General features: G+C 36.4%; 1 protein-coding gene across 3 annotated transcripts in view; it reads right to left on the bottom strand.

The window, feature by feature from the left end:
- DNAH7 (dynein axonemal heavy chain 7) overlaps positions 1-27,687 on the bottom strand; it is a 112,295-nt gene that overhangs the window by 58,245 nt on the left and 26,363 nt on the right. For all 3 annotated transcript variants that reach the window (XM_084523564.1, XM_084523563.1, XM_084523565.1), the window contains 15 exons: positions 18,137-18,330; positions 17,712-17,910; positions 15,988-16,128; positions 13,745-13,957; positions 12,724-12,833; positions 12,042-12,210; positions 10,660-10,762; positions 10,431-10,558; positions 8,474-8,686; positions 7,319-7,417; positions 5,376-5,624; positions 2,300-2,449; positions 1,543-1,725; positions 527-703; positions 49-180 (listed from right to left, as the gene is read on the bottom strand). In XM_084523564.1, the coding sequence (XP_084379690.1) occupies positions 49-180; positions 527-703; positions 1,543-1,725; positions 2,300-2,449; positions 5,376-5,624; positions 7,319-7,417; positions 8,474-8,686; positions 10,431-10,558; positions 10,660-10,762; positions 12,042-12,210; positions 12,724-12,833; positions 13,745-13,957; positions 15,988-16,128; positions 17,712-17,910; positions 18,137-18,330 (2,460 nt within the window). The remainder of the gene's footprint in view (positions 1-48; positions 181-526; positions 704-1,542; positions 1,726-2,299; positions 2,450-5,375; positions 5,625-7,318; positions 7,418-8,473; positions 8,687-10,430; positions 10,559-10,659; positions 10,763-12,041; positions 12,211-12,723; positions 12,834-13,744; positions 13,958-15,987; positions 16,129-17,711; positions 17,911-18,136; positions 18,331-27,687) is intronic.

Genomic DNA, 27,687 nt, shown 5'->3' with positions numbered 1-27,687 from the left:
AAGCCTGATTTGCAGTTCTCTGTTTTGTCTGTTTATCATACTGCCTACCTCAAGCCAAGAAAAAATGTCATGATCATTCATAGCTTTAAATTGGGTTTCATCAGTAAATTCATCCATCATGCAGTCCATCAGATTCATCAGTGATCGAATTAAGTTTGTATCTGAAGTAGGAGACAGTTCCTGAAAAGAAAGAAGAAATACTCTTGACTGCACGTGCATTTTACTCACTGAAAAGAGACCACTGGATGTTTTTTTTAGTAGTAGTAGTATTTTTAAATTTTTTTTACTCACTGTGAAGATAACAAAAAAATCTGTAGGCATGTATGCCTAAGATACATTCAAAACCAAGTTAATCATACAAACAAACATCTTGCTCACAAACCTGCATCTTAACAGCAGTTTAAATATATATATATACACACATAAAAATTTATAAATTAACATGGCCCCATTAAAATTAATTATTCCTTTGGCACTTGGAATTGAACATAATTCATAAACTGACAGATTCTCGGAAAAGCTCTACCTTTGTGTGTTTCCTAATGAACTCAAGACAGAGTGGAGCCATTCTGTCAAACAGGCCTACTATAAATTCTTTATGAGTAGAGCTGATTCCTGAAGGCACTGTATTTAGCCATGACATCATTAATGGTCTCCAGCCTAACATATGGGGTTCCATGTAGACCATACCACACCTTGAAACCTAAAATAAAGAAATGGGTGCATGTTATCTTATGCAGTCTCCAAAGTTTTTTTTCTTATCTAAAAGAAATTAAAATATCATTCAGTGTTTAAATATACAATTCCTGGGATTATTAGGAGTTGGTATGAAGTGTACAGTGTGGTTCTGCAAGCCCTGAGACAGATGATCAAGATCCAACTTATCTTTATCCTTGAGCCAACAGAAGACCTAATGTCAAAGAGATTTTCCTCTTAAATAGAATGAGTTCCCAGCACTGAGGTCATAAAAGATAATAAACTGACTAGTCCAACATTTAATTTTAATTAATTTTAATTAAAACAAGTCTTATAGTAGTTTCAAGTAAAAATTCCAAAATTCCTTTCCTCTATGACTATGCAGGTATTCTGTTCTGTTTATAATATTATCTGAACTGACACATTCAGGAGGAAATGTTTGCATTTCATAAAAAGGAAAAACTAGGTGTAGTAGAGATAGATAGGTACCATGAATGTTGTAACTGCTGGTTTTATTGGAGTTTGTCAATGGGATTAAAGATTTCTCCATGAATTATTTTATTTTTCTTGTCAGACACTTACAAAGGCCAGACTCCAAACAGTTACAGGCTATTCAGAGGAACACAAAATTTCTCAGAACATATTGTGAGATTATGAAAATCTTATGAAAAAGAAGAAAACCAACCCACTATGTCCTTTATTTGAAACATGTATCTAATAAATACAAACTTAAAATTATTCTTCTCAGTTAAGCATACTTTTGAAAAATTAGAAAAGAAAATCTTCACTCTATACCTTGATAATGAAAGGTAATTGTAATCAGTAATTCAAAGAGAGGTAACTTACAGTAGCAGGAGAAGCAACTTCTAAATCCATTGGTTCAAAAATAAGGCTCATCTGCTGTGACATTTGGATGATCTCTCCACTCATAAGGCACAACTTTTTATTATCATCAAGCACAGTATTCATATTCTCAATCCATACGGCATCCACTGGTCCATCAAAAATCAGCCATTTCCTATCTGGGGTCTGGTTTGAAAAGAGAGAATGGAAAGAAAGGGTAAAGGGAAAAGGAAATCAGATATTTGTATTTTATTCGATTATGTAAAAGAACTATTTCAGAACTAAAATTGTTTTCCACACACACAAAAAATAAAATATTCTGAGTACAGATTTGTATTGACAAGAAGATTCTGAAATTACAATCTACATTCACAATTTAATTTTATTTCTTTGAATCATATACTGTAGTTAACTACAGAAGGTTAATATTTTTACTAGATTCTTACAGTTACACTTGCAAAGCAGTACTTTGCTTCAGTTAAACTGCAACATATTCAAATACTTTGACTTATGACAAAACAAATACAATTTATCAGTGCATACAACTCCATGCTCACCATGAAAGTCAATAGGACTAACTTAAGAGTTATGTTGATAGAAACCTAAATTTCATGTTTGGTATTTTAAAATATAAGTGAATAGTCATATGTTTCTTACAGCAAAACACAAAGCAGTTGTGCAGTTCTGCAAACACTGCTAAGAGTAAATGTATGCATTGAAAGGTCATTTCCCATAAAGCTCTAATGCTGTTAGTACTTACTGTGGAAGAAGCAAATGCTCTGAAGCTCACTGCTAGGATGCCATCTGACCATTCATGTGAAACTGGATCAAATTGTCCATATAGCTGACCCATTGTTACGGATTTGGGATTTAAAACAGTGATCTGAACTTTGTTTTCTTCCATCAGCCCCTAAGGACACAAAAACAACCACAAAATTAATAAAATCTGTTAATACAGAACACGCCATTTATTATGCCATACATTATATTTTGAATTTTACAGATATTAAATCTTCATAAAACTTCCAGCAGGTTAGAGAGGGAAAGGCATCATAAATATTACATTTGAAAGACGGTTTACAAATGTTTAAAGACAATTATCCCAACTTCATCATATGTAGTTGGAAGTATAGTTTTAGTACTGAACAGCAGCTTGATAAAAAAATTAAATGGATTTATTTATAAAAAATTGATTTATTTTTAAAAAGGGATTTATTTATTTTTTCAAGTGTTAGTGAATAGGACCTTTGCAGGTCCTATCCCTAGGATAATAGGGATATCCCTAAGAGGATTTTTTGTTTGTTTGGTCTTGTTTTCTTGCTTTGTTTTTTACTTAAAACATACAAGGATATGTAATTTTATTTTTAATTAACTTCAATTGATTCTGTTCTTCTCTCCTTGTGACTAAATATGATATTTAATATTGCACGCATCAAAGATCACTTGAGTGAAACCACTGTTCTACAGGAATGAATTACAAACACTCATTTGAACACCAATTTACTGGATAACAATTCACTGAATTAAAAGAAAATGCAGAAAGTTAACTATTGTTATATTGGACTGACAGACAGGAAAAGAATTTTTCCTACATAACTAAAGCAAAAGCTTCACAATTTAATCTATTTATAGCTATAGCAGGCAAACAAGCAAATAAATGATCATAAGAATAGAACTCTTTTTGATGGTTATACCAATCTGAAAGTCTAGCCAGCCTAGTCTTGCTGATATCTGCACAAAAAAAAACACAATGCACCTGCCTAAGGAAATTAAGGAAATTAAAGGATTTTGCTAAGGTGTTTGGCTACATGTTTCCAGCCAGCAAGCATGAAGAAATTCAGTGTCCTGAAGATGACTTTTGCTTTGTGGCTGTTACTATTTAAGTCTGAAGGTATCTGGAGTTCTCAGAAAATCCTAATAAAAAAAATAGATTTGACCAATGCAATTAAAGAAAAAAAAAAAAGTCGTAATTAAATTATTTCTGAATAATAGAATACATTCACCAGATCAACAAAATTCCATTGACTTAATCTCCCCTCTAATGTTCAGAAAGTTAACTAGGTTATTACATTTCCATGATTTGATTATTGGAAATTATTTTCGCCTAGACCTCTTGAAAGTAAAAACTTACTTCCAAGAAGAGGGAAAAATGGGTATGTATACTGGTTACAACGAGTCTCAAAAGCAGTGTATTTGTTGCTGGGCTGTAGATTTATATCCTGCAAAGAAGGAAGACATAACAGGAAAGAGTATGAATGTTCAGCAGCCAGTGACTGGCTATTTCAGTGCTCCTCTTTTATTCATCTGCTTAGACACATCTTTTGTTGTCTTCTTCAGTAGTTTTAACAATCTGCAGGAAAGCTTAAGATCTCTACCTAATGAACTTTCAATATCTAGACTGCTCTCTCCTTTGGGCTTGGACCACTTTTAGATGTATCATTTGATACAAACCTTTACAAGCTTCCATGAGAATACAACACAAGGAAATACCAGAGCAATCTGGTCAAGCAACAAGCAACATGTCAGAGATGTTCAGATTCCTAACTTTCTGTGAGAAACCAGGAATTTCAATTTCTCACAAAGTGGTGCTGGAATTAACTGTGACACTTGATCCCACTTCTGTTATTCTTTACAAAAGCAATTGGTCATTTGAAACGTAATGAGAATAATAAACTGAAGTAGAAATCTTTCTTCCAAATAAAGCTACACTTTTAAAGATTGTCATCACTTTTGCAAGGCTTGCACTTCAGAGTTTTCTTGATTCACTCTTACTATCTATGACCCTGGTGCTGGCTGCATGGCCAAATACCAAGCCCAATACACAGTATTTGTAAATACAAGATATAATGGATACAGAGGCCTGTTTTTTACATGTTTGTGAATATCCTTCACTGATGGCAAGACTGCTGGGCATGGCAGAAAACGAAGGATTTTCACTAAATTCACTTTGTGCTATTTTCTGATAGTATAACGTGGCATTTTCTAGGATATGCAAAATGCAATGAAAAACTGAGATTATTGAAATGCAATGCAAGCAAATAAAATAACTAAATCATTTGATGAAAAACAAATAGTTCTGCTAGACTCCACCGATGTACTTTCTAGAAAATTTCTTTTCCTTATAATGATAGTGCTAGTAGTGACTATGAAGTTTTTCATAAACATGAGAGTAGGAAAAAAAATCAAGAAAATAGGTAACTATGTAGCCTAAGGCTCAAACACACCCTGACTGTATGACCAGTTTAAACAATCAGAATGCCTGTAGCAAAGGGAAGGAAGAAAAGGGATTCATTTTATCAAAAGGAGGATCAGACACTTGTTACCTCTTCTCTCTGTTTCAATCTCAGGATAAGCATTCTGGTATAAATTGGGATTATTTAGTTTCCGCATTTACATGGTTTTATTATATTTTCATCAGAAAAACTTCAAAACTTTGTGTAAATTGATCAATTAGTTTGGTGTAGTTCTAAACAGAATAATCTCTTTTAAAATAGAGTTTAATATCTCTCATGAATAAGTTGGAAAGCTGGTGCAAAGCTGTCACAAGGAAAAGTTTATCCTAAAATTTAAAGCAGCTAATTCATTCCTTGTCCAATGTGATGGAAGAGTTCAGAAAATTCTGTACGTAGAATCGTGTGAAATATGTATCTCTAAAATTGGTTCATCTTGTCTAATATAAATTTGAAAGAATAGCTTCTCAATCTGTTTTCAGTTTTTGCTTATATTGCTCTAGAGTTTCCTAGAGTAAATTCCATATTAAGTATCAATACTGAAATATTTAAAATTTGTTTGAAAATAGTTTTCACCAGAAATATTTATAAAATATGTTAAGATACCTTCTCACATATGTCCCCCAGTGCTCCTGCCAGAACTCTGTATGCACAAGTTTTTCCACCAAAAGGTTCTCCAACTATCATAAAGCCATGACGCACAATCATCATCTCATATATCTGCAAGATCTTCATAGCAAATATATCGGTCATTTGCAAATTCATAGCAGCACAGTTTGTTTTGATGGCTTCCAATAGGTCATTGTAGTCTGGTTTTGGTAGCTTCACACCAGGAAACAAATCAGAGGTAATACCCTATCCAAACAATTAATTGGAAAGTACACTTATTTTCACAGTCATTTGGTTTGAAACTTATGCAATCAATTCTTCGTCCTTTAACACTAGGCAGACAAATATCTATTTTGATTGAAATAATCATGAATTTCGTATCACCCTTGTCTGAGCTAAAACTCTGATTTCATAATTTATTACCGATATTTATTTCATGTACAGTTTTCATGTTTACCTGTGTACACAGAAGAGAATTACCTAAGCATGCTCTTTCCTGATCAATATTAACTTTTATCAAACTAGTTTATACTTGTTTTACTTAGAAAGTCAAACAAGCTTTTACCTTTTTCTCTCAATAACTGAAAACTAATTAACAGAAATTAAAAACTGAAGTTTCTGCATTTTTGTTTACAACAAAACAATAAAGATTAAAAAAAAAAGTTGAAGATAGAACAAATTATGTAAAAGAATCTCTGTGATATCATTTTATTAAGATAGACCTGAAGTATCAACTCTTAAAGTAAAGATTACTTAAAGAACTTTTGAAATAAAACATATTATTTAGAAATGACAACAATAATTACTGGTGAACTTAGAATCACATTATTTTGGCATTTTTCATGTCATTGGGTATTTTAGTTTCCTTCCAACACGTGCTTTGATTTTCATTTAGCACTGTTATCTTCCAGTGTTAAAATGTTAATCACCATAAAACATCCTGACCTTAAAGTATATCTATTATTAAAATATATTAAAGCACATGCCTAGCATTCCGTGCTACCAAAGGCACATTTTCCAATCAACAGTGACAAAAACAGGGCTTTTCCAATTAAAATAATTATATTTTCCAAACAGAAATAACCATGAAGTGGTAATCAAGGTGACCAGCTGTTTTTTGTCTGAAACACATTTGGTATAAAACTTCTATTACTCAGTCATTTATCTCCTTTTCACAGCCTGTTAAGAATTAAAGATTTATGCACTTGTGCTAGTTTATGGTCTTTCTATGCATTATCTCTAACTGAGATAATGACAGTAAAAATAAATAAATAAATAAATAAATCTATTAATGCTTTCCTTCTTACAATGTGGATGACATAACTATGGTGAAATGAAGGAATACCATATTAAAAGAAACCAGTTAGTATTGCTGTAAGTTTTACTCCTGGATAAAATGGTCTCCTTCACAACAAAGCAGGATTAATGTTATAAAAACATATTGAAAAAACATATGAAAGTGAAAAATGTATAGTATTACTGATAAATATATGTATACTATATTATTAACATTGCTATTCTTATTTTCAAAGACTGAAATTCAAAGAAACAACTAGTGAAGATGCTTCAGTTTTCACAGACAAATTCTCTAAGCTTATCTTCATGATTTACAAATCTGTGAAAATATGCTCATGACTCGATTTCAGGAAAAAGTGCCACATCTAGGAAAAACTAGATTAGACTAACAGTGTCCAGAGACACATGTTCAGTTTCTAATTCACTACTTTTTCTGTATAACTTTTGGCAAGCCAGTTACCATTTCTGTACTTCAGATTTCTAATTTTTTTCATAAAATTCCTATAGCAAAGAGCTTCTATATTGCTTTTGGGCCCTTGTGGATGTTTTATTATCGCAATGATCCAATTTTATTTAATTATAAAATTACACAAAATAAGTACTATAGACTGAAAATATTTGCAGCTAATCTTTACGTTTTCTACCTCAAAAAGTGGTAAATCATGAGACAAGAATTTAGGCAGGTTGACATCTGTAATGGATCTAAGTAGCAAAATTTCTTCATCCTCTGATGGATATTTCAGCTAAAAAAGATATAAAATAGCGTTAGTTATTTTTATGTGTTTAGAAAACAGATGTTAAATTTGTAAGTTTTACAGAACTGTTTTTGTTGTGCATATATGTAATTATGTTGTCAGGTTCAGGTCCACTGACAGTCGCACATGTTCTGGATGTATGTTTCTGCTTTGATATCAAGGTATTTACAGGGGCTTTCTATAGTCAGGACAATTTCACTTTAGTTTATGCCCAGTTATGGGTATTGTTATAAATTTAATATTAGATTTTTTTTTTCTAAAAAATTGATTTCTTGCTTTATAAGGTATATTCCTTTTTCTTCGTAAATAGGACAATTTTCCCTGCTTTGAGGTAAAACTTCAGCCTTCCAAGAGGAAAAACTAAAACCTTGCATAGAGATATGTTTCCAAGAACCTTATGCACATGTTTTTGCCATGATACACAGCTTGTTTACTTTTTTGTTTTGTTTCATTTATTTGTTTTGGGGAGCCAGGTTAGCAATAGGAGGATTATAGTTAAAAACAAAAAGAAATATAATTTATATTAGTCTACCTAAATAAAAATAATTGAATAAATGAAAAGAAAATTTATTAGCAAAGTCTTTTCATTCATTAATAATGCATGTCAAGACAACACACTGCATTCTAAACAGTTTTTCTTAAAGACTAGAGAGATTGAAGTCACATTTGGCAGAGAGTAATTGGAAGGAGCTCACATGCTATGGCAAACAAATCTGAGCTTGTTAAGAAAAGCAGAGGAAAGCAGTGGCCAACAAGCCAAATACAACTCTCTGAATTTGAATTTATCTAGAATTTTTGAAAGATAATCAGCACCATAGGCCTGCCATTCTGAGACAAGTGGTTGTGTGAATGGTCCAATAACTTCCTCTCTTCTTGACTTTCCTCAGCTTGTGGAAACATACCCTTTTTGTTTTCATACATATCACGAGATGAAATGCTCAGTATCTATTTTCCTTTACATAGAAATGCATACCTTCTGTTATGAAGGAGCCACACTACTGACAAAGTCACTGGGTTACAAAGAAAATTTGAGAAATCATTTACCTTCAGGTTACCAGCAGCAGTGAGTACTGACTTCACAGCTCTCATTCCATAATCATAATGGTGCTGAGAAGACAACTGCTCTGAACACAGACGGTATGTAGCTACAATTTTTACTGATAGAGGTCGAGCAGTAACAAAACCACAAGAATAAAGAACTATCTCTGCAATCATGGCATAATCAGGAACCATCATAGCTACCGTTCTAAAGAGAGCCTATTAAATATATAAATGAAAAATCACATAAGAAAAAATTACATATTTTTATATATAACTTTTTCTACAATTACATAAAACACTAAATCTTCTCATTATTTCATTAATTCGGTGGTAGCCAATTTAAGTTAACTATCATTATGCCTGGAGTTTCTTTAGGCTATAGCCTTTGAACTTTTCCAAACTCTCCAATCAAATTCCCTTTACAAAGCCTAATAAAATACGGCTAATAGGGCTGCTACTAAGATGATGAAGGGCCTGGAGGGGAAGATGTATGAGGAGCGGCTGAGGTCAGTTGGCCTGTTCCTCCTGGAAAAGAGGAGGCTGAGGGGAGACCTCATCATGGTCTACAGTTTCCTCACGAGGGGGACTGGAGGGGCAGGTGCTGATCTATTCTCTTTAGTTACCAGTGATAGGACCCAAGGGAATGGTGTCAAGCTGTGATGGGAGGTTCAGGCTGGGTATCAGGAAGAGGCTCTTCACTGAGAGGGTTGTTGCACACTGGAATGGCCCCCCCAGGGATGTAGTAAAAGTACCAAGCCTGTCGGAGTTTAAAAAGCGTTTGGACTGTGCTTGGTCATATGGTCTGAATTTTTGGGTAGACCTGTGTGGTGCCAGGAGTTGGACTCGATGATCCTTATTGGTCCCTTCCAACTCAGGATATTCTATGATTCTATGATTATAACTACACTATAATATATTCAATGTTTTTCCATAACCACCTAGAAATACTTTAGTTTCCATTGTGACAATTCATGTTTGTCTTCACGCTTTCTTCATTCAAGATTAACAAAAAACAAAAAACAAAACAAAAAAAAAAAAAAACACATAAAATGCCACAAGCTTTAGAAGGAATAGGGAAATGAAATACAACTGCCATAAATGAGTTGCTGCTGTCAGACTTCACGTACTAGCACTGTTTACTGCAGCCTGTGATTCAACTTTACAGTAGCTTAAGCAAACAAGCATCAGAATATTTTCAAAGTTTCCACTGCTTTTCACATTCTACCAACAAGTTTTTGTAATTTCTTCTTTTTCATCTACACAAGTAATGATTTTGAATCTTGTATTCACAGTATGTGTTAATGAGTAAAGTTCCCAGACAGTTCTAAGAGATGTTTACAAAGGTTGTACATTATCTTTATTAATTGATCAATATATTTGCTTAGATTTCTGTTTCTTTCTGTAGACATATAACAACTATATTTAAGGGGTAAAAAAAAAAGACATAGCACTATTTTAGCAATCACTCAACAAACAGTTTAAATAGGACAGAAATCTCTTACATTATAAATATCACAAGTCCTGTCAAATCAAACTAAATCACTTGTCAGAAATAAAAAATATTTTTTTTTTAATCATTTTTTATTCAATATTATGATGTTATTTACTGTTTGTACATTATAAACTGTTCATTTTTGATCTTTCAGGTGCTTGGTCAAGAAACACAAGGCTTTATTTATTTATTTTATCCTGACAGATTGACAGATGTAGAATAATCTGACCCTTTCCTGACATTTTTAAATTCATTGTATTTCTATTTTTCAGTTTATTTTTTCTTTATAATTTCTTCTTCTGAGGGAATATGATTTTTTACTTTAGTATAGTAAAAAACTTCTTAGATGAACTGAAGGTAACTGATTTTAAAAATTCTTTATAATTTCTGTATTTAACAAAAAAAAAAAAGAATTTCACTTTCTGTATTAACTATTAAAAGTAATGAAATGAAAAGTGCTAGAAGTACCTTAAGATTGTCAGGAAGCTCTGAACGCCCAGCATAGCCAGGATTCATGGTAATGAAGACTGCACACGTAGGGTTCAGTTTCAATTCTGTTCCTTCAAATACTAATAAATCAGTTCCTGAATTAATGCCTATGGAGAAATAAAAAATAATGTAATTGTTGGAAACTTTTTGTTGCACCTTTATTCCTTTTTATATGTAAAGTAAAGTTATGGTTATCATAACAGTTTACCTCTTTGGATAGTAAAAATCTGCTGAGCAACAACTGAGAGTACTTCCAAATCAATCCTGTTGAATTCATCAAAACAAGCCCATGCTCCACAAGACAACAAGCCCTAGAACAGACAGACATAAGATTAATTTATTGGTGACCGCCTATTTTGGGCATACAAACACTGATCAAAGTGATTCTGTAATGAGAAGTTTTAACTTGCAAAGAAAGAACTCATATACATTAAGTTCTCAGACTCACTCCCAATAGCAATTGCTCCAAAAAGAATGATATTTAAAAAGTTAGTTTGTTCTCCCTCCCTCCCCACCCCCCCCCCAAAAAAAAAAAAAAAAAAGTCTTGTATAAAGTAAAACCAAAATGCTAATTCTAGGCACTAGTTCAAAGTGCCTGTCAAATACATACAATTGCCACATTATACCTCTAGAGTCAATATTTTGCAGCTGAACAAGGGGGAAGACTTCACCTCTAAACAAGACTACAAAAAACTACTCTTTCTGTCTTTTTCTGTTCTTTTCTGTCTATGCTTGACAGTGTTTAAAGTGACAACAGGCAACATAAGGAATTCTGCAGGGCTAAAACCAACCATTTAATTTACAGTACAAACAAAAATGACAATCCTTTTACAACACATTACAGCACGACATGTTTTAAAGTGTAACTAAAGAGCAATTCTCTTTTCCTACAGCTCTGCTTAAGTTAAACATCTTTTTTTTTTTATACATCTTTTTTGAAATATGCTCCCCAAATATACTGTTTCTATAGCACAGATAGTCTTTAGACAGACGGCATCTTGTAATTTGTTAATGGTTATTCTAAAATTCCCATTTAAGATGAAGAATTTTGCTTTCATCATTTTAAATAAAAACTTTTAATTTCACTTATTTGGGTGATTTGCTGTCATGTTGAATTTTGAAGCCACATTATATGGCTCCAGTGCCACCTCTGACAGAGAAGAGAAGAATGACAGTTAGGAAAGCATATTTTCTCTGTTTTTGCATCATTCCAGTCTAAAATAGGATAGTTTGGAATGGCACAGATGGTCATTCAAGATATCAAAATGGATATGCTTTATATAATATATGCTTTATATAATATAATGGCTCTCACAAGTTTAAAGATTAAATTAAATCCCAGGTCCCCTAAATTTGCAATCATTTACTAAAAAAATATTCATTTAAATGGCATCTATGTTGCCTATATTAAAGGAAATCACTTCAGGTGTATTCTTATGTAAAGTAAGAGCTATCTGCACAATGCTAACATTAAACGGGGGCCTGGAAGTTGGAAAAAAATACATTTAGGTCTTAAGAGCACTTCAAGTGCCAAAGCAAACAAAGGGATTTAATATAACTGAGCATACAACCCTCAAAACTTATCCAAACCTTAAAAAATTTTCCTAATGCAAGGTAATCCAGTCCATCAGAACAATTGAAAACCACACACTGCTTAGCAACAGCCTTTGCTAAATCTTTCGTAGTTTCTGTTTTTCCAGTTCCAGCAGGACCTTCAGGGGCACCTCCAAGATGCAGGTGTAGTGCACCAAATAACGTTCTGAAAATAAAATAATAGAAAAAAAAAATGTACCAATTTTTATGCTATTTTTCTAGCTGCTCCAAATTTTACCAGAAACTCTTAAAAATTAGTTTCATGTCTGCATTTTCCTCCGATGGTACAATTTGCCTGCTCTTGGCAGCTGTATTCTACAAATATATAATGACATACCAAGTTTACTTGAAGTTCAAAATAGGACTTACTAAACTTACTAAGTAGAACCTTACTAAATTTACTAAATCTTTCACTTACTAAATTTGATCCTCTTGTAATTTATCACCAGTTATAGTATTACAAAAGATTTATTTTATCACAAATTTAAATTAAAATATTCATACAGGACCAATTCTAATCAATGAAAAGAAACATATACTATTCTATTTATGCCTATTAGAATATCAAAAACATAATCCTGGAGTTCTATTCTAGTTCTATCTATTCTAGGATTAATTAAAATAGATCAACTAAATATATTCTTACTAATAGAGAACATTTAATAACATGTAGTTTTACCTGTAGCATCTGTCTGTAAGTGGAGTAATAACCAGCCTAGGTGTATTGCCTAGATACTCATATCCATACCTCAGTCCAGCATTGATCATCCTTGTTTGTAGATGTCCTTCCTATGAAACAAGACATTGATTATAGAGGTGAAATAAACAATTACAAAATAAACTAAAATTAAATAAAACACGACAATTCAACATTATTCCTCAAGCTCATGCATAGGTACAGTGTTATTAAAAAAAACAACTGGCCGACTACTCATTGCTTTGAGACAACTTCAGTGTGACCCAATTAAACAAAAATATTACCTTTTAATAGATACTAAAGTATCAACATGAAAGAGACCATTTTTTCCACTAATTTTTATCTTAAAAAAGTATCGTACCAACCATATTGCAGAGTAAAACTGTCTTGTTTAGCTACTTGGAAAGATAATCAGCTTTCTAAAAAGTGAACAGAAGCAATCATGGCCAATAGCTGTAGTAATGTTCAATCTGATGACTCAGATATGGCAATACATATACATGTATTTTAATGCCATGTGCACTGTCTTCTGTATTATGGAAAATCTTGTCCTGATGAATACAAATATATTGTATCCTATCAGTATCCAGTATAAACATCATTATTTTTCCAAGAAGGGTAACACACAAATATAATAATATTGACAATAAGTCAGATTAAATGTTTAACTGTCATCTATATAACATTTTTTATTCTGCAGAATCAAAAAAAAAAAATAAAATACGGTCTTTGAGTGAACAACTTTTGCCTGTGATCTCCCCTGCAAACTCAGCAAATGCACTGAGACCCAGCAGTGATGAAAAACTAATTTTAATTAAAAACTGTTTGTGTTTGGCTATTGGCCATTTTAGTTAGCAATCCATAGAATTATCAGTTAGAGGTACTCTCTTATCAGCAGAAATTCTCATATTAGTGTAACTATTCTCTGTGTCAGCACGCAAGCAGAAATTGAAAAGCTGTGAACAGAAATTACCTTCTAATAGGATTGAGAGGTATCACTTACCTCCCAGTAGTATCTAAGCTGACTTAACCATTCAAAGTCACTCTCATCTTTGACTTTCTTGCTTACTAGAGATGCAAGAACATCCCTAGCATGAACATCAAGCACAACAAGTGCTTCTAATGTCACTCGATTCTGCTTAGACAGCTTTCCTCGCACCAAGGTGACAATGTCCTCAATCTGTCTATTATTCTGTTCCAGAAAATCCTCTAGTGCCTGGGAAAAAAAAAAAACACATAAATTAAAGTTAAGAGATTGCATGTCTAATCTGAAGCACAACTATTTTTTCTTATATTACTCTTATTTCTCCATATTAAAATGTTCCTTCATGCTATTATAATAGTACAATGCCTTTCATTCACTAGTATAGTTGAACTGTTTTTTTTGGCTTTGTTTCCTACTTTTACAGTACCATATGTAATACATCAACGATACATATTTGAAAACACAACAATATACATTTTTTTCTTCCTAGAACGCACGAATAAGTCCTTTGCTTTTTATAAATTTCACATTAAGAAAATGAAACTGAAAAAAAAATATTAAAAAAATCATTTAAAATTATAGTTTTAAATAAATTCTATAAATTTATATTTAAAATATTTATAAATTATATTTATATAATATGTTTATAAATTATAAAATTATATGAATTATATAAATTATAAAATTTTATAAGTTTTGTATATGTATGTTTTTTTTTAATATAAAAACAAATATCATATTAAGAAAATGAAGAAAAAACCCACCTCTATGTTCTACAACAGTCAGAAAAAAATAACCTATCTATAATTCCAACAAGTTAACAAGATAATTTATTAAACAGGAAAGGCCCAATTAAGGAAATCAATTGTACCAAGATAGTACTTAGAAGCTGTGAAGTGCCTTACTGAACTCATAAAAAGACATTGAAAAACACACTGGAGTTTGACAGTTAGAAATCCTTATTTCTAACTTCCTTTAGTCTTATGCACTAAATCCTTTAGTCTTATGCACTAAAGGGCAGACTCCTGTATCCACTGGAGGTCCACAGTGAGCTTGAATGTTCTGAATTTTTACAGAAAAGGTCCCAACACTATTTTGTTACTGCTCTTCTGCAGGAGCCAAAAATTAAATGCTGTGGTGAGATAGGACAGGTCACACAATGCCTTTATGAAAACGCATGCCAGAGGAATCTAGCTACTCCACTACAAGAGCAGCAGGACTAATAGAAGGGAGTATTATCTGTAAGAAACTGTCTACATATACTTTAATCCAGATAACTAACACTCAGTGATCTAACTTAAGGAGGCAGAAGCTTAGACTATGTGGAAATGGAGTTTGAGATGCTCTCAGCATTTACTAAACACTACTGTTTTTATCCATCTTAGTACTCTATTTGTTTTAATAAGAAACTTGAGTCTTTGATGTATCTGCAGCAGTTATCCGTTCAAAACGTTTAACTAAAAAAAGTTTGAAAGGAGCATGCATGTGCATAGGTATGTGAATAAATATTTAATCTTAATGAGTGACTTTAAATGATATTGGCATCTTGTCCCAGAAAACACTGAAGAACTTCTGCTAGAAAAAAAGATGTTTGTTGCCATGTGCACAGAGTATATTACCTTTGATGTTAACAAGAATGAGGTAGGATGCTATTTTTTTTTATTTTTATTTTTTTACCCAGGATAAAGCTGCAGATTCATGCAGAGTGCAGTATTTCTGTCCTCTCACATGGTCACTGATAGTCTGTCACATTTCTTATGCTTTAGTATAAAATAGAGGAATGATAAAGAGAAAGAATTGAAGGTTGTAAGACAGAGTGCTCGCTGTCACAGATTTCTGACATATTGTCAGGAGATGCAAATACCTTTCCACTCCTTCACTAAAGACACGCCCTTTTACCTTGCAGAAAAAAAGATTTTGGGGCTGGAGTCAGAGCGGTAGAATTCTCGCTATCTCAGGATTTGAGTAAAAGCTATAGATATGACAAGTTTCCCTGAATGTCCTGGTACCGAAAAAGCTTAATACAGACAGCACGAGGCTTTGTCTAGACTCAGAATGACAGCTCAAGGATAGAACATCTCATGTCTCAGAATGGCTACATCCAAAAGGAAATATTAATTTCAAAATCTTCAAGAATCACTGTTTGGGCATATCTTTAAAGTAGCCATTCAAAAGATTAACCTCTTCATCCAAAGAGGTTATGACTAAAGGTCTAATTTATTATATTAATTTGACAAAATTTAAATTTAAAACATTCTTACCTTTTGGCCATTTCTAATAGACATCTCTACCTGCATTGTCCAGAAAGTTTGGGATACACAAAGAACTGTTTGTCCAGGCCACTCTCGTACCCAATGAATACGTGAAGTTTTTGGATAAGCTTCAACTGCATCCCCAATGACCTACATAGGAAAAAAGCACACTATAACCACATATAAAAACAGGTAATGTTCAGCTTCAGAACTAATTTAGGTTAGGTTGCAGTACTGAAAATCAAATAAATCAGCCTCAAATTTGACTCTGTAAAACTGAAATCCTGCAAGCAAATCTCTTAACAAAGCTTAAAAAAAAAAAAAAAAAAAAAAAAAATGTCATAATATGAATTAAATGATCACACAAAGTTTCTGAGAACTAATTTCACAACATATTCTAATATGAATTATGCCATTGGCAACTTAAAATTTTCTAGCTCCATCTACAATGAAACTAGAAAACAAGTACTAATACAATTTAATTAGAACTAACACCAAACAGGAAGTTTTTTTTTTTTTTTTTTTTTAAATCTATTAAATCTACCAAAAACTCAAAGCTTTTAACTTTACAGTTCATATTATTTAATTTTATATCTAACTTCAAGTATATTTTCTGATAACAGAATGATTAATCTCATTCTAGAGCTGCTCAGGAATAATCCCAATGAAACCAAAATTTGAAAAATGTGTTTTTGTTTTGTTTTGTTTTGTTTGTGTGTGTGTGTGTGTGGTTTCTTTCCTGCCATTAACAAAACCCCAGTAAGAATAAAGTTTTATTATCAGCAATAGCATCAATAAATTTACACGTCTCCTCAGAGAGTCAGTGTAAAACTACCTTGATGAAAATCTGTCATTTGTCTTGGTCTTCCAAGCCTTTTTTCTTTTAACAATCTATACACGTAATAGGATGAATAACACATGAGAGAAAAACGTATCTGTATTGACACTAAAACTAAGTAAATGTTATATGTTTCAGATTATTATTAAAGTTCTGTTGTCAAGGGTGAATACATGGTGCTTTACCATTTCTAATTTCTATAGCTCAGTTTGCCCATGTCTGATATGCATCAAATATGTACTGATATGTCATTGCTATAATTAATCTGTTGTACTGTAAAACGGTGTTAGGGAAAGCGCATGTGTTTAATTACCTCTCCTGACATTGAAAAAGACTGCAAAAAATGACAGAGCTAAATATATGATATGATGATGAGACACCATGAGGACTAGAACAATACAAACTCAACGTAGTTGAGTAATAGTTGATATGTAATCATGGTGATTTTCTACCCTCAGAAAATACTACGCTTAAATTCAACAGACTTATTTGCTTAACTTCAAGCATGTGTTTCCACAGACTTTACCACTCATTCTCCTGTCACAACGAAAAAATATCATAGAATCATATAGGTTGGAAAAGACCCTTAAGATCATCAAGTTCAACCCTCCCTCTAACTGCCAAGTCTACCTCTAAACCATGCCTTTAAGTGCTACAGCCACATGTTTCTTAAATACCCCTAGGGATGGCAACTCCTCCACTGCCCTGGGTAGCCCATTCCAATGCCTAACCACCCTTTACATGAAGAAATTCTTTTTGATATCCAATCTAAACCTCCCCTGGCACAATTTCAGAACATTTCCTTGTGTCTTTCTGTCTTCAGCCAGCTACACTCCAATCATCTGACTGCTTTTGCTATGCTTTGGAGAACAAAAATAAAGTTAGGACTTCTTACCTTGTGGATAGAATTCAGCATAGTTGCCTCCAGTTCAACCAGCCATTTTTCAACTTGACCTCTGGCTTCAGATGTTGAGATTGTCTGCGTGAGTTCCACAGTCTCTCCTTCACTACTTTTAATGTGTGTAATATCTAGTACATCAGTAAACTCTACTCTTGCAATTCCTTCAAAACACTTTTTCAGGTGAGGTTGTACTCTAGAAAACAAAAGGAGTAGTATTAGACAGCTTCTGACATTTTTTTCCTTGCCAATCTTACGAAATAAGATATAACTTAAAAAAAAAAAAAGTCTATCATAACATCTAACCAAGTACAAGCTTAATACCATGGCTGTCAGGAAAAAAAAGAAAATTAAAAAATGAATATAAGCCTCTGTATACACACATCATGAGTCACAAATGCATCTATTGAATATTACAGTACCGGGTAGGATCTTTGGTCTCTGAAAGAATCTCAAGGAGTTCATCATTGGATAAGAAAAAGAATCTGGGAAAAAACAACCGCTTCTTCTCTAGGTATTCATTAAGTCCCTTGAGAATGACTTCCAGAAGTTCATTGCACTTTCTCAGTTTTCCCAACATGTTGTCTATTGTTACTACTGTCAGCACATGTTTGTCCTGGAAAAGAAATTATTCCAGATAAAATGTTAATGCCTTCTCAAGTAATTCACCACATAGCACTTCAGGAAACATCTTGAGCAGAAATATTTTTTATTTTAAACTCTGCTTTACTCAAACTATTGACAGGGTCACAATTTACTAACCTTCACTGTCTGGCTTGACTGGGAAAGTAGTTACGTTAAGTGTAACAAATTATACTATAACTTTTTTTTTTTTTTTTTTTTTTTTTTTTTTTTTTTTTTTACTATAGCACCTGAATAACACAAAGATATACCACTGGATAAACACTGAGTTTCATGTATTTATACACGTGTAGATGACAAAATACAGATCTTTGTTAGTGCTTTTCAAATTAACCTCTCAATTGAAAAGATCGTAAATGCTTAGAAAAGCTACTGATTGAGTTGAAAGTTATCTAAATTAATACAAAAGCAAAAAGAGGTTTTTTTTTTTTTTTTTTCAAAAGATGTAAAGATTGCCAGGCTAAGAAGCCTGAAAGACATGCACTTGTCTGAACATCAAGTTCTAGTAGATAATACACTTTATGACCGATTTATAGCCTAATCAGCAGTATATTTTTTAATCTTTCTTACCAAGTATGGGATTTTGGTAGCAAAATGAGAGAGACATTGCAAAGTAGAAAATTATGCAAATTTATGACCGGGGAAGTCTAACCAAGAAAATGCTTATACTTAGTTCTAGTGTGGGCTTGGGTTCATGTATGACTGAATTTATTCTAGTTTGGTTCTAGTTCAGGCCCATACTGGTATATCAGTATAGTATAATATATATATTATTATATAATTAATAATACTATAATTATAATATAGCATCATATTTAAGGCCTGAAGGAGAGCTACCAGAGTGAGACACCCCAAATGGGGGTGGACTCCCTGCCCTGTTGCAGTCAAGCAGAGGGAGGGGACCTGGGAGTTGAGGAGGAATGGAGACAGGTCCCTGCTCGACCTTGCAAGCAATGCCCCCCCCCCCACTGGCCCCACCTTCCCAGGTGCCCTTACATAACAGATTTGAGGCCCTGGAGCTTGAGAGACCCATGGGTGAGGTTGAGGTACAAAGTGTACCCAGGAGGATGCCTAGGGCGATGAAGTCGACTCCACGCCTCAAGACTGCCTCCACCAAGATAGATAGGGTCAGGGACTTTGCCAGAAAGCTTCCCAACCTGGTTTGCCCGTCTGATTACTATCCTCTTTTGATAGTCCAGGCTGGCAGTGATAATATTGAAGAGAGAAGCCTGAAGGCTATCAAACGGGACTTTAGGGGACTGGGGCGGTTAGTGGATGGAGTGGGAGTACAGATGGTGTTTTCGTCCACCCCTACAGTGGCAGGGAGAGGTACAGAGAGGACACGGAAAGCCCACCTGATAAACACGTGGCTCAGAGGCTGGTGCCAACACAGAAATTTTGGGTTTTTTGACCATGGGGCGCTTTACTTGGCACCCGCTCTGATGGCTGCAGACAGGTCCCACCTATCTCTATGGGGAAAACGGATCCTAGCCCAGGAGCTGGCAGGGCTCATTGAGAGGGCTTTAGGTAAGAAGGGGGATGGGGCTTGTTGGAGGTGTGCCAGGGGGAACAATGGCAAGGCCAGAGGAGAAGGCAATGACCCAATTGAAGTGCATCTATACTAAAGCACGCAGCATGGGCAACAAACAAGAGGAGCTGGAAGCCATTGTGCAGGAGGCAGGCTATGACTTGGTTGCCATCACGGAAACATGGTGGAACCACTCTCAGAACTAGAGTGCTGCAATGTCTGGCTATAGGCTCTTCAGAAGGGACAGGCAGCACGGAAGGGATGGTGGTGTGGCTTTCTATATCAGAGAGTGTTTTGATGTCGTGGAACTTGAGGTTGAGTAAAGTTGAGTCCCTGTGGGTTAGGATCAGTGGGAAGGCCAACAAGGCTAGCATCCTGGTGGGGGTCTGTTATAGACCACCGAACCAGGATGAGGAGACAGATGAGGAATTCTACAGACAGCTGGCACAAGTTGTGAAATTGTCAGCGCTTGTTCTCATGGGGGATTTCAACTTCCTAGACATATCCTGGAAGCACAACACAGCCCAGAGAAAGCAGTCTAGGAGGTTTCTGGAGAGCGTGGAAGATAGCTTCCTGGCACAGCTGGTTAGTGAGCCTACCCAGGGAGGTGCCCCGCTAGACCTTCTGTTCACAAACAGAGAAGGACTGGTGGGAGATGTGGTGGTCGGGAGCTGTCTTGAGCAGAGTGACCACAAAATGGTGGAGTTCTCTATTCTTGGAAAAGTCAGGAGGGGGAATCAGTAAAACTGCATTCTTGGACTGCCGTAGGGCTGACTTTGAGCTGTTCAGGACACTGGTTGGTAGAGTCCCTTGGGAGGTGGTTCTGAAGGGCAGAGGAGTCCAGGAAGGCTGGGCACTCTTCAAGAAGGAAATCCTAATGGCTCAGGAGCGGTCTGTCCCCACGTGCCCAAAGACGAGCCGGCATGAAAGAAGACTGGCCTGGCTCAACAGAGAGTTGTGGCTTGAGCTTAGGAAAAAAAAGGGGATTTATAACCTTTGGAAAAGAGGGCAGGCCACTCAGAAGGATTATAAGGATGTTGCAAGGCTGTACAGGGACAAAATTAGAAAGGCCAAAACTCATCTGGAGCTCAAACTGGCTACTGCCATTAAAGATAATAAAAAATGTTTTTATAAATACATCAACACAAAATGGAGGACTAAGGAGAATCTCCATCCTTTACTGGATGCAGGGGGAAACTTAGTTACAAGAGATGAGCCTCAGTCTTTAGCGGCAAGAGCAGTTGTTCTCTGGATACCTAGTACCCTGAGCTGGTGACGGGAAGGGGATGGGGAGTAGAATGTGGCCCTCACTATCCACAAGGAAATGGTTGGCGACCTGCTACAGCACTTGGATGTACGCAAGTCAATGGCCGGATAGGATCCACCCAAGGATACTGAAAGAACTGGCAGAGGAGCTGGCCAAGCCACTTTCCATCATTTATCAGCGCTCCTGGCTATCAAGGGAGGTCCCAGTCGACTGACAGCTAGCAAACGTGACGCCCACCTACGAGAAGGGCCGGAGGGTAGACCTGGGGAAATAGAGGCCCGTCAGTTTGACCTCAATGCCAGGGAAGCTCATGGAGCAGATTATCTTGAGTGTCATCACGTGGCACTCGCAGGGCAAGCAGGCGATCAGGCCCAGTCAGCATGGGTTTATGAAAGGCTTGATGAACCTGATCTCCTTCTATGACAAAGTGACACGTGTGGTGGATGAGGGAAATGCTGTGGATGTGGTCTACCTTGACTTCAGTAAGGCTTTTAACACCGTTCCCCACGGCATTCTCCTCAAGAAACTGGCTGCTCATGGCTTGGACTGGCGTATGCTTTGTTGGGTTAGAAACCGGCTGGATAGCTGGGCCCAAAGAGTTGTGGTGAATGGAGTCAAATCCAGCTGGAGGCCGGTCACTAGTGGCGTTCCCCAGGGTTCAGTACCGGGGCCAGTCCTCTTTACTATCTTTATCGATGAGGGAATTGAGTGCACCCTCAGTAAGTTCGCAGATGACACCAAGTTAGGTGCGTGTGTCGATCTGCTCGAGGGTAGGAAGGCTCTGCAGGAGGATCTGGATAGGCTGCACCGATGGGCTGAGGTCAACTGCATGAAGTTCAACAAGGCCAAGTGCCAGGTCCTGCACCTGGGGCGCAATAACCCCAAGCAGAGCTACAGGCTGGGAGAGAAGTGGTTGGAAAGCTGACTGGCAGAGAAGGACCTGGGAGTATTGGTTGATAGGCGGCTGAATATGAGCCAGCAGTGTGCTCAGGTGGCCAAGAAGGACAACAGCATCCTGGCTTGTATAAGAAGCTTGTGGCCAGCAGGTCTAGGGAAGTGATTGTCCCCCTGTACTCTGCTCTGGTGAGGCCGCACCTCGAGTACTGTGTTCAGTTTTGGGCCCCTCACTAGAAGAAGGAGATGGAGGTGCTCGAGAGAGTCCAGAGAAGGGCAATGAAGCTGGTGAGGGGCCTGGAGAACAAGTCCTACGAGGAGCGGCTGAGGGAGCTGGGCTTGTTCAGCCTGGAGAAGAGGAGGCTCAGGGGCAATCTTATTGCTCTCTACAGATACCTTAAAGGAGGCTGTTGCGAGGTGGGGGTTGGTCTGTTCTCCCACGTGCCTGGTGACAGGATGAGAGGGAATGGGCTAAAGTTGCACCAGGGGAGTTTTAGATTGGATATTAGAAAGAACTTCTTTACTGAGAAGGTTGTTAGGGATTGGGATGGGCTGCCCAGGGAAGTGGTGGAGTCACCATCCCTGGAGGTCTTTAAAAGACGTTTAGATGTAGAGCTTAGTGATATGGTTTAGTGGAGGACTGGTTAGTGTTAGGTCAGAGGTCAGACTAGGTTGGAAGAGACCTGCAAGATCACCTAGACAATTCTGTGATTCACTGACTTGCTAACTATGAATTGATTCTAACTTGCTCATGGTACAATACATGTTGTTCTACGAAGTACAGAGGAGTGATTAATCCCAATCCCCTGCTAAGAAAAAAACAAAACAAAAACACTGCTATATATATATATAACCAAACAATGAGAAACACCAGAGAGATGAGTAGTGAGAATTTCAAACTAATCTATTTTTGAGGACTTGTAAGAATTCCTACAGTAGCAACACAGAACACAGCAGCAATGCATAAAATCAAAGATGTAGCAAGACTATTTCCACGAGGAAGTTTTGTCAGAGCCCATTACAAATACAGAATGCCTCACTGAAAAAAGTCCCTGATAGGGTTTGCAGAACAACACACTATCACTGGGCAGAAACTTGGTGATTCATGTTGCAACGGACAGATGAGGAGAGACAAGCTATAATGTTGTGCAAAGCTCAAAAGGTATCCATGACAAATAAATCCCTCTTAGGGTGACAATGCAGATTTGGCCTAGTAACCTGACTGCTGTTCAGCTTCAGTTTGGAGAATTCAGAAATAAATTCCAAGTTTGGTTTCAGTTCAAAAATGTTTTTAAATGATTTGCAATTTGCATTCAGCTTTGGTTCAACTCCTTGCTCATAATACACATATACTTCTAAATTAGTAAATAAACAAACAAACATAATTTTATGTTTATCTAATTAATCTTCATGGAGGTGTACCTTTGTAACACAATCAGTGTTCTTTTGTACATAAAACACATTTACCTTCTGTTACTTGCCTCTTGCAACATACTAAACCAGAACAAACTAAATAAGTACTTACTCTTTTCATCTATACATAGATAATTAAGCTGTCAGCACACAAATACAATTAGTCATTTGTTTTATAAAACACTTTGTAATTCATAAGCAGCACATAACTATATGTTGCCAACAGAAAGAGGTTTTGTTCCCTTTCTTAGAATGTTTATAATCAGCAAATCGTAAAAGCACAACTGATTGAGCTAATCAAAGCCATTTTACCAGTGTTATAAATGGATTCTTCCTGCTTGGTTATCATTTCCTATGAGAAAAAGATAAGTAGGGAGGAAATAAAAATAAAAAAAATATATTAAAAAACCCCATAGATTTCCAGTTTATGGTTCTGCTAAGACACAGAGGGAAAAAAAAAATAATGTTGTAACTCTCATTCAATCTCATCAGTATCAGTTGTTGTACGAATTTGAGGAAAAACCTGTACGAGGAAAACAGTATAAATTAAGTGTATGAAAACAGTTTGGATAGCCTAAAAGACCATCGCTATCTCCAGTTTCTAAACAGGAGATAATTTTTAAGATATCACAGGTTGCAGCCTTGAAATTTTTTTCTTGGAATTTTTTTTCCTTTCTTCCTCAAAAAAATAGAAATGCTTCCATATTCTAGGGTAGGTTTGATGTTTTTGTTTTATTTTACTTTATGACAAATGAAAAATAAGTCACTAAATAATTTAGTCCTTATGAATATGTTTTACTTAAATTAGGTATTTAAAATGAATGAATAATATATGATTATTCAAATTGGTGATGAAAAGCTAAGCAAATAAAAGGAGCGTTCCTTTCACAGCAATTTTATAATACAATGGCATATAAATGTAAAAAAATCATGAACAGTCTCAAGTTACCATTATGCTTTAAGAAAGACCATTCATATTGACTGGAGAAGAGTTTTCTTTTAAGCTCTAAGGAAACATTGCATTTGTGGAAACAGAGTGCCATCTTCTGGAAAATAAGGCCAAGTTGCTTAGTGCAAATAAACTTAGATTGTTAGGCTATTATTCTGGCATTTACGCTTTCCTGTACAAGCAAAAGCTGATTCTGTTTTCTGCCAGATACGATACATCACATTCAAAAAATAATTCAAATTTGATTAGAACTGAATATCTAAATTAGAAGATTTTCTTAAGATAGATCATTCATCAGATACAATGTTTAGAAATATAATAAATACAATTCTGAAATTCTTGCCCTTTTTTATTTTTACTAGGTTCTTAACCCAGAGCGAATACTTCTGATTTCACAATAGCTTGATGGAATAAATTTCTGATTTTTCTTCTAAATCAGAAGAGGGAAAAGGAGAGAAAGACCATGAGGGATGGGGTTGGGGAGAGAAAGAGTGCACGTGAGTAACAAAAGAGAAGGTGAGGGAGAGGAAGGCAGAGAAGGGGAAAAGAGAGAGAGAGACAAGAGGGTGGAGGAGAGAGACGCAAGGGCAAAAGGGAGAAAGACAGGCAGGGAGAGAGAGAACACGAAGAAGATCAGAGAGAAGAGAGAGAAAAAGGCAGGGGGGAAGGATACAAAAGGCACACAGACTGAAAAGTAACTCTAAGTGATAGAGGAGAATTGCCAGGAAATAAAAGAAATGGTTCCTTTATATATTACATTATGAATTCTTACACCAAAAACACATCTGCAATCTGAAAAAACTTCAGACCAAAATCATTTTGAGTGACTGCTTCAGCATTTCTCCTAATAATATAAAGGATCTATGAAGGTTCTGCAAAAGTGTGAGAGTTAAAAATGTAATTTTTCAGTTTTTCCTTCAAACAATAAACTTATGCCCTGCCCTGGGCCTCAAACCAGCAGAACTCAGAGATCTTTTCAAGTTTGTTGAACTGTTTAGTAAGCCCAGTTAAAAATAAAAATGCACCATCCTAATAGAAATGTCCATATTCAGGAGCTTAGATTGTATGTAGAATCACAGAATCACAGAATTTCTAGGTTGGAAGAGACCTCAAGATCATCGAGTCCAACCTCTGACCTAACGCTAACAGTCCCCACTAAACCATTTCCCTAAGCTCTACATCTAAACGTCTTTTGAAGACTTCCAGGGATGGTGACTCCACCACTTCCCTGGGCAGCCTGTTCCAGTGCCTCACAACCCTTTCAGTGAAGAAGTTCTTCCTAACATCTAACCTAAAACTCCCCTGGCTCAACTTAAGCCCATTCCCCCTCGTCCTGTCACCAGGCACGTGGGAGAACAGACCAACCCCCACCTCGCTACGGCCTCCCTTGAGGTACCTATAGAGAGCGATAAGGTCGCCCCTGAGCCTCCTCTTCTCCAGGCTGAACAAGCCCAGCTCCCTCAGCCGCTCCTCGTAGGACTTGTTCTCCAGGCCCCTCACCAGCTTCGTCGCCCTTCTCTGCACCCGCTCAAGCACCTCAATGTCCTTCTTGTAGCGAGGGGCCCAAAACTGAACACAGTACTTGAGGTGCGGCCTCACCAGAGCTGAGTACAGGGGGACGATCACCTCCCTAGCCCTGCTGGTCACACTGTTCCTGATACAAGCCAGGATGCCGTTGGCCTTCTTGGCCACCTGAGCACACTGCTGGCTCATATTCAGCTGACTATCCACCATCACTCCCAGGTCCTTCTCTGCCTGGCAGCTCTCCAACCATTCCTCTCCCAGCCTGTAGCTCTGCTTGGGGTTATTGCGCCCCAGGTGCAGGACCTGGCACTTGGCCTTGTTGAACTTCATGCAGTTGACCTCAGCCCATCGGTGCAGCCTATCCAGATCCTCCTGCAGAGCTTTCCTACCCTCAAGTAGATCGACACACGCACCTAACTTGGTGTCATCTGCAAACTTACTGAGGGTGCACTCGATGCCCTCGTCCAGATCATCGATGAAGATATTAAAGAGGACCGGCCCCAGCACCGAGCCCTGGGGAATGCCACTAGTGACTGGCCTCCAGCTGGACTTGGCTCCATTTACCACGACTCTTTGGGCCCGGCTATCCAGCCAGTTTCTAACCCAACGAAGCATGCACCAGTCCAAGCCAAGAGCAGCCAGTTTCTTGAGGAGAATGCTGTGGGAGACGGTGTCAAAAGCCTTGCTGAAGTCAAGGTAGACCACATCCACAGCCTTTCCCTCGTCCACCCAGCGCGTCACTTTGTCATAGAAGGAGATCAGGTTCGTCAAGCGGGATCTGCCTCTTCCAGTTCTTGCCTCTTTCCTTCCTAGTACCACCTCTTTGCTAGATGCTATTGCCCTCTTAGCAAAGTCAGCAGAAGAAATCATACAAGTATTCTTCATCCAGCTAGCCTGGCAAATGCAGCCAATCTAACCTGGCCCTAGGCTACGTTTCTAACAAAGAGCATTCATGCAATCTCAATTGATCCTAGTAAACATGATAACTTCCAGAAAGGATCAAATAACACACAGATTGGCAAGATCAGAATATTTTGAATTGGCAGACAAGTGTAGTGATTATGTCCAACAACTGCCTTATGTATTCATTCTTAACAGATCATACTAGCATTTTTGAAGGAAGTTGAACATTGTTGGTTTAAAGTTACAGAGATGTCTCTACCATTCTATATGCAAACAACATTGTTTCAAAAGAACAGCTAGTGTAAAATTTAATTGATTCATCAGTGAAGATCATGTCACTTGACCTACAGTGCCACGACCACCTTTGCTATGTTACTGTGTTTTGTATGTGCTTAATTTTAGTCCCTAGTATGGAACATGGCTTGAGAGATGAGGCTGGAAGAGATGAAATTCTTCAGCTTGCTTAAAAGGAAGTTAAAGTAGAATTTAACTGTAACCAGCAACTACCTGAACCACAATCAAAAATAAATAAATAAATAAATAAATGAAATATACAAATAAAGAACAGATCCAATTTCTTTTCACTGACAGTTAGGCAACAAGAGACACCAAGTACAAATGTTTCCTTGGGACATTCAGCTTGCATATTGAGAAAAAATTATTTATTAGGAAGGTAGCACATTGCTAAAATTTCTGGAGATAACCTCCAAGGAACCCCTGTCCTTGGAGGTTCTCAAAACTTGGCTAAATAAAGCTGTGGCTGACCTGATCTAGTGTTAGCAAAAGTTCTGCCTTAAACAAGAAGTTAGACTAGCTGAACTCCAGTGGTCTCTCCCAATTAATGTTTCTATAA

The sequence above is a fragment of the Aythya ferina genome, assembly GCF_964211825.1.
Source record: "Aythya ferina genome assembly, chromosome: 6".
In the NCBI taxonomy this organism is placed as follows: Eukaryota; Metazoa; Chordata; class Aves; order Anseriformes; family Anatidae; genus Aythya; species Aythya ferina.
This window is presented reverse-complemented; position numbering and strand designations above follow the sequence as displayed.